This window comes from Folsomia candida, unplaced genomic scaffold, assembly GCF_002217175.1.
Source record: "Folsomia candida strain VU population unplaced genomic scaffold, ASM221717v1 Fcan01_Sc046, whole genome shotgun sequence".
Lineage (NCBI taxonomy): Eukaryota > Metazoa > Arthropoda > Collembola > Entomobryomorpha > Isotomidae > Folsomia > Folsomia candida.
Window position 1 is genome coordinate 446408 of NW_019091238.1, and position 8156 is coordinate 454563.

At 35.3% G+C, this 8156-nt stretch overlaps 1 protein-coding gene across 1 annotated transcript; it reads right to left on the bottom strand.

The window, feature by feature from the left end:
- Positions 1–767: 767 nt before the first annotated feature.
- On the bottom strand, positions 768–3339 carry LOC110861874 (SEC14-like protein 2). Its single transcript, XM_022111009.2, has 7 exons — positions 3184–3339; positions 2951–3026; positions 2834–2877; positions 2425–2539; positions 1804–2001; positions 1242–1322; positions 768–1158 (listed from the first exon to the last, which is right to left on the bottom strand). Exons 1-7 carry the CDS (start codon positions 3307–3309, stop codon positions 773–775), a joined length of 1026 nt encoding a protein of 341 aa, XP_021966701.1. The 5' UTR covers positions 3310–3339; the 3' UTR covers positions 768–772.
- Between the last annotated feature and the right edge of the window lie 4817 nt (positions 3340–8156).

An 8156-nucleotide genomic window follows, 5' to 3' on the forward strand; every position in this document is an offset into this window, starting at 1 on the left:
TTCCTAAAATTATGCATAAATTAGCGAAAAACGAATTTAATATACCAATTCAGCAAGCAATTTTAAGCGTTATCGTTGGCTTGGGCTGTTAAATCGTAAATTCATGTTTAACATGTAAACCTAGAAATATGCAATGATACTTGGAAATTTAAGTCTCACATAAAAATTCTCAAATTTTCATGATGAATCAGAAAATTTAATTAGCATTGCTATAAGTTGATGTTTAAGGGATTTTGTTTCAATCTGCCCCAAAATCCTACAAAAGCTATGGAAAGACCCACAAAAACCGGCAAAAACCGGCAAAAACCCCATTAACCATTAGGGTTTTCCAGGAGATTTGATACCCCAAAAACCCACAAAAACCCTGACCCACAAAAACCCGGGGTGGCGAACCCTATACGTGAGACTGGGTTATGTGCAAGTAAAAGGATGACAGAACCATTTCTCCCACCCTGGAGAGAGTGTTCGTAAAATGAGCGTCATCTAACCAACTAATAAATAAAATCAAGCTGACAAGGAGAAAGTAAATGCTCATGTAATTGTTTATTTTTAAACTTTGAATAAACATTTTTCAATTACTATGCAAGTATTCTAGCTAAAAAGCAATCTTCTTAAGAGAAATGTTGTGTTTCAGAGAACCATACATAATTTTTTTATGAATACAAGTACATATTTAATGCTGGAACTAATATTTTCAAAGCCAATAGTTTTTTTAAAAACTAATTTTTCAATTACTGTAAGCATTCAAGTGAAGACAAGATTCAATATTTTTTTAAACCAAGAGTATTTTTTTTAATCGCCATTTTTTGATTATGTATGTATGATTACAAGAAATATTTTTAGTAGAATTTTTTTTGAAAATCAATATTTTTCGATTTAGAAGTATTCTCTTAGAAGGAATCGGATTAGTGTTTGGGCCCGAAAAATTTTGGCCAGGACCAAGACCCGGGTTTATTCGCGTCTCCATGAAACGTACCGGCCAGAATTTTGCCTTTACTCCCGTTCCCCCGTAGGAAGGGGACAATTGGTCCGGGTCGGCCCAATCCAACAAGATGGGTTTCCACTCCTTCTCGTCGGCATAGTTGTCAAAGATGTCGTTCGTATCTTGCGACAATAAGGGACGAATGGCCGACATGGCGGAGGAAAAGAGAGACGGAGCTATGAAAATATTAAAAAAGGGAGGGAAAATTTAAAAAATTCAAAAATTCAAAGTTGTCAAAATTTTAAAACGATTTTCGTACAATTTATCAAAACCATTCTGGCACCAGAGCCGGGATGTTGTTTTTCGTAAACGGTTGCAGAATGCCAGTAAGCCCGGGCGGCTGGAATTAATTTTATAAACTGTGTATAAAAAAGTTTGTACATTTTTTGAGAAAAAGTTTACAAATTTATTGGAAAAAAGTTTGCAAATTTTTTGAAAAAATAGTTTGCAAATTTTTAGAAAAAAAATTCATGCATATTTTTCTCGAATATTTTAGCCTGTACAACCCCCAAATTTTGATTGTTGCGAAATATGCCCATACATTGGCTAAAACGGATTAAAGTGTTATCATTTCATGATTTTGACTGTTAAGAATTTTATTTTGAAATCGCAATTTCCTCGTAATGGAAAAGACTAATTAACAACACTGGTCCGCATATTTATCAGAAAAGTTTAAAAAAAAATTTTTATGCATTCTTTTCAGACTTTTGTTCTCAAATTTTTGCACTACACGCAATTGATAAAAATTTATTAGAGTTTTTTTTTAATTTCATAATTTTGAAATTTGCAATCAACACCTAATCGAATGATAAGTGACTTACCTGCCAAGCTGACGGAAGCTTTATTATCTTGGTTCAAGAACCAGACGAATTGTGTAACATTTTTGCCCTGATGCTGCAAATCGAGCAGTTTGTGTTCCGCTTCGTCCAACATGCGGTCATAGTAGCGGAGCACGCGGTCAATCTGACCACGTTCCGCGGCCCCGTCCAAATCCCACGAGCCAAAGTCCATGATCAAAACTGGGGTAAACATTTTTTGAAATTTTTTTTGATTTTTTCAAAAGACTTTTTGAATTTTATACACGTGACATTAATGCACTCTTAAAAAGAATGCCCTCAATTGTAGAAGTAAGTTAATCGCCTCTGAAGTCCATGATCAAAACGGGGGTAAAATTTTTTTAGACTTTTTGAATTTTTAGTGTCATTAATCACGCACCCTTAAAAAGAATGTCCCCCTTTTTAAGAGCACATGGACTATGAATTCCAAGTTAAGAAAACTATACTACATAAATCCAGGCGAATGCTAGTTTGGTAAATAGTAAAGTTTACTCATTCTTGGATTTTGGTATAGTAAAAAATGAAATTAAGAAATTAAAATTAAAATTGAAAATAAATATTATTTTTAAGAGCGTACATATATTTATTAACTTTTTTAAAACTTACGTGGCCGGCCTTGTTTGTCATGACCGTCAAATTTGTAAGGAAAATCTTTCTTCAGGTCGGAAAAATCCTCGGTTAAAATGGCGCTCATTTTGTTATCCTCGCGCCAAAAGAGATGCTATTTTTTAGAGAATGAAATTTTGCTTAATTGGAAATTTTTTTTAAATTTGGGTGCAACACGAATTATTTTTTAAAAGTTTATCTGTTTAATCGTAGTTTTTGAAAACTACCTATGCAAACATTGCGAAGCAAAATGTCTGCCTAAATGTCCGAGAACATTATCAAAAAATGCTTTAGCTAAATCTGGCAAATTTTCTAAATTTTGGTCAAACTGCATGAATAATTCTACACCAAATATTTAATTCACACAAGGAAATTGTATGTACTATTAATTTTAGAATAGTTTTCATACCCCAATGAAGTACAGCTCGGCATCGTCCACATTGAAATTTTTCGCTGAATATTTTCCAAAATGTTATAATCAAAATATAAAATCAAAAAAACTTTTTTAGCAGTTGATAAAAATTACCTCGAAGAAATTTCAAAACGTACAACTCATCCTTGACCCAATCCTCCTTGATTTTGGGCAGAACGCGCTTCATCAGCTATGAAAATGAAAAAAAAATTAAGTTACTCAGCAGCAATTAAAAAATTAAACTAATTGAAAATCAAGAACATGTTTAAGCTGAGAATTAAATAATTAGAAAGTCACAATTAATTTTTAAAAAATACAGGAAATTTAAAATCTGTTTAAATTAATACCTCATCTAATGCAGCCCTTTGCTCCCCAGTCAACCCGGTGTGATCCATCATGCGTAATTTTGTCGTAGTCGTTGCCATGGCAACGGTTGCCAGGCAGGAAAATAAAACGATTGTCTTGAATTGCATCTTGTCAATAATGAATTTCAAAATAAACTGAACTGTGGCAAATTTTGGTTTCAGATCTTATTTATAGGAGGACGCAGGTAGCTAAATAATTAATGAAGTCTAAATAGCCGGCAAATTAGCATAATTAGCATAATTATATACGTATATTATATAAGTCACAAATTCATTGATTTTTAAATGACTCGAATTGCATGAAGTTCTGGAGGATGCAGGTACTTCTGACAAGATCGGTGACAAATTAGCATATTTATTTAAGGTACAAAGTTCTACACTCTTAGAAACTTGGTATTGAAAAAAACTTAACGGTATTGATACGTGACTCTACCGCCTTGGTATTAAACAGTTATACCATATTGGTATAGAACCGGTATTGAAATTATACCCCATGGTAATAATTTTAATACTAATTGGTATTAATTTTTTTACCACGTAGTATTAACTCAATACCGGATCAATACCACGCGGTAGAGTCACGTATCAATACCAACGGTTATTGATTTTTTTAAGAGTGTAGATTTTTAAGCAGAGTGCATTAATTTATTTGCTGCAGTTCTGAATATTTATCGATTTGGTAGTAAACGTGATGAATTCGTACCCAAGAATTCCGCAGTTAATTAACTTCATTACTAAACAACTCAATAAATTGACATCATCTCTATTCCGACTCACATAAACTGAATGATTGGGAAATACATAGTTTCGTGGAAAACTGGAAGTATAAATTGTGTTGACAGAAATCAACAAAAACTTCAGTTCTGCCTGACAAAAATTGTACATTGTTAAAAATCTGTTGGATTCAGGTATGTATAAGTACTACTCCTTACTGCCAGTAGGTTACTGATATTGATTTGGTAATAACTTCTTATCGGACTGATAGTACTTTATTTCTGAATGGTGTAAGATTTTAATTTGCACACATTAACGACCGGTAATGCCCGTTATTATCGGTTCCGGTACATAAATTGAGCAAGTTAAGATTCTTAACTTAAGAGTAAGTGTTTATGAATAAAACTGTATATAAACTAGCGTATAAGCCCGTCTCCCGCCGGGCAAGAGTTGATGAGATTCTCAAAATTTTACCAATTTAATATTTTGTAGATATTTTTAAAGCACAATTTGACGCCAACGGAAGTGAACGTAATTTGAAACGAAAGTTAGAGTGGAAAATTAAATTTCACCCCATTTGGCTCTACCAGCTCACTCTGCCATTGGAAATGGCAGTGCCACTGGTAGTTTGTCTGGCACCCCACTTGCCTCTGCAGCCCAGCACTGGAAGTGTGACTCGTTCTGCATCGATACTGAAATCCTACTTCCACTTCACTTCCACTTCACTTCCGTCAGAAGTGACTGATCCTGCATCCATTAAACCCCACTTCCAGTGGGGTTCCATGCATGAACTCACTTTCACTTCAAGAAATTTTCGATATTCTTGATATTCTTAATATCCTTGATGTTCTCGACATATTCTTGATATTCTCGATAAGCTGAATATTCTCGATATGGTCAATATTCACGATATTCTGGACAGTCGATATTCTCGATATGCTTAATATTCTTGATATTCTCAATATTCTCGAGAATATCGAAAATATATTCTCGACATTTTTGATATTCTCTAGAATGCTCAGAATACTGAGAAAATCGAGAATATCAGAAATATTGAGAATATGGAGAATATCACCCCAAGATAATCACTCCCAGTTAACCATCCAACGATAACAACTTCCAGATAACCATCCAAATATAACCACTCCCAGATAACCACCCCAAGATAATCACTCTCAGATAACCACTCCCAGTTAACCGCTCCAAAATAACCACACCAAGATAACCACTCCCAGTTAATCACTCCAAAATAATCACTCCAGATAACCCACGATAATCACTCCAGACAACCACCCCAAAAGAACCACTTCCAGATAACTACCTCAAAATAATCACTCGCAGATAACCACCGTCAGACAACGACTCCCTGATAACCCAAATCACACAACTACTCCAAGATAACCACCCCCAGATAACCAACATCCGACTATTAATTTTTTAATTTATTTTGAATTTTCGCGCCATTCGAAACCTACCTTTCTCCACTTTCACTTCCGTTACAGAACATTTACTTTCACTTCCGCTGCACACAGACATTTCCAGCTTATAATAAAGATATCTGTTCATGCATGTATACAAATATAGCAGTATATATACTGCTGTATATACATATTATATTATATTGATACACGTGGGTTATGCAAAAAGGGGCCGTCCATAAATTACGTAACGCGAGAGGAGGATGAGGGGGCTTTAAAATGATGCGTTGCATATGTTAAAAAAAATCACGATTTTTTCATTCCGTAATTTATGGACGGTCCCCAACAACGTATATTTTTATGCATGGAGACACGGCATCCATACTTTGGAGGATGTTATTTGTACAATTATGTAAGACGTAAATATGTAAATATCCTTAAGTGATTATTGGAATAACTTTGAACTACATATTTTAAAACCTCGGGTTAAACGTCACCGAATTGTGTGCCTGTTTACCTAGGACTTTACCAAATGGTGATAATTTTCCAACTCCATGCAATAAATTTTGCCCGCGTCGTGACAAATTGTCACTGGCTGGAATTAATTTTATCATACTTACATAATTACTTAGGTCAGCAATTTTATTAAAACGCCAGGGTTAAGTAACACATAAATATGCACACAGTTTGGTGAGGATACTACTAACCCCGGATTTTTTAGAGTGTAGAAGATTTCAACAAATTTACTCAAATGGCAGTCTAATATTTATTTTAAAGTCACATGCGCAGATTGATAATACAGGGTTATAAAAGATTATAGTCCGAGTCGCTATTTGTCCATTGTTTTTGAAACAACAGCGCCAAACAAAATATTGGGTGTGTTTTGGAAAGTTTAGTTCAAGGTGAACCAGTCTCTTTTTTCCCCATTTCGAAATTCCAAAAACGGGTCCTAAAATTGACCCCAAAGTGTTACATGACGTGCAAGCAGTTTTCCAAGCTGGAATGACATATAAAAAAGTAGACAATCAATTCTAGGATGAAGTAATTACCGTTTCTGAGGCCAGAGTACTTAAAATAAGGAGTTCCGTTGTAAAAAGGCACCAGGCCTTAAATTTGGAGGTGCCATAGCCGCCCAAAGCATGCCTCCCGAAAAATGAGGAAACTGATGATCGTAAGAAAAATTGATGTGGACACCGTAATTGGAAATTTTTGAACCAAAAATCAACTCGCAAAGAAGTATACGGTCCATGGGCGTACAGTGAAGTGAATTAATCATCAAGATATACACTACTTCATCCAGAATTAGTAGATATCTGCTGTGCATGAAACTTTTTCTCTGACATCGCTCGGATCTACACCCAGTACGCAGCCAATTGTTTAGTAATATTCGGAATTAAAGTTATTTTGCATAAAGACAAACTAGTTACGTCCGGTTATGCGCCATCAGTGCTTTATTTCTGATTACAAACATCAGATCGACGCTTTTCTTAAATGGACATCAAAATTTTTTGATGCGTTTTGCAAAGTTTCAGAAAAAAATGTAATTCGAAGAAACTCTGCTGTCGGCTTTAAAATAATCACTTTTTAGAAATTAGGACTTCATTCCTCATCAGAAAATGGGGAGGATTACGCAAAATATTCGGCAACTCGTATTTCCCCCAGAAAGTTAAGGTTGGTGACTCGGACTATAATCTTTTATAGCCCTCAGGATGTATAAAATTACATGCATAAAAATATGCAAGATGGTATTTAATCAATAATCCCGGTAAATATGTAGGTCGAAATTATTCTTTCGCTTCTGGAAAATTTCCATGATTGTCAGGAACATTCCCCGCAGCGTCATCTTAAATGGGTTAGGTCAAATTGTAAATTTCCAAAATTACTTAATACGCAGTTGTAATTTTTAGCCGTACAATTACACCCTCAATAACTTTGTGGTAGATTTGTTACCGGCGGAGGTACTAAATATGTTTGTAATTTTACTGCCTCACTTGCGCCGGTAATAATCCAGAGGTCGACGCGGACAAATTTTCGGCGGCGGCGGCGGCGCCAGTTTCTGGTGATCTTTCGGCGGCGTCGGCGGCGCGGCGCGGCGCCCCAATGTTAAAGGAATAGGAAATCAAATTTTTCGGCGGCGGCGGCGCGTAAAATAGTACCGGCGTTCGGCGGCGTACGATCAGCGGCGTTGACCTCTGTAACAATCCGATTGTTACCGGCGCAATTTACGATTGTTACAATCGTATGACAAAATTATTGAGAGTGTATGTACCTATATAATTTCAGATCTTATGCGTTACCATTTTCATCCTCGGACATATCTTCTTCCTGGGAAATATCTACTTCCATTCCAGAATCGGTTGAAGTGGTCGCTGAAGTGGCGACATTAACTAAAAAATGCATAAAATAAATAGTTATAATTAAAAAAATCATCATTAATGTGAATTACGCTTGCCCTTCATTTCAATTGCGTAATATGAGATCCCTTAACCCCTCCCCACTCAAATCACATTTCTTTTTTGCACAGTCCCTCATATTTACTAAAGTAAAATTTGCCCCTCAGACACCAACTATTTATTACCAGTCCGGTACGAAATTACTACCAATCAATGTACAAATATGCACAGGTATGTATTTATACATGTGCATATCCATTAATTAGTTACGTAAATTTATTTAACTCTACCAGATTTTTTACAGTAGATGTAAATAAATCACAGAGTTGGATATTTAAATAGAGTTTACTTTTACATAATATGTAGGTTAATGTAAATGAGGACACGGTTTGAAGTGCATTGAGCCTGCGCCAACCTGCACTTTGAAAAG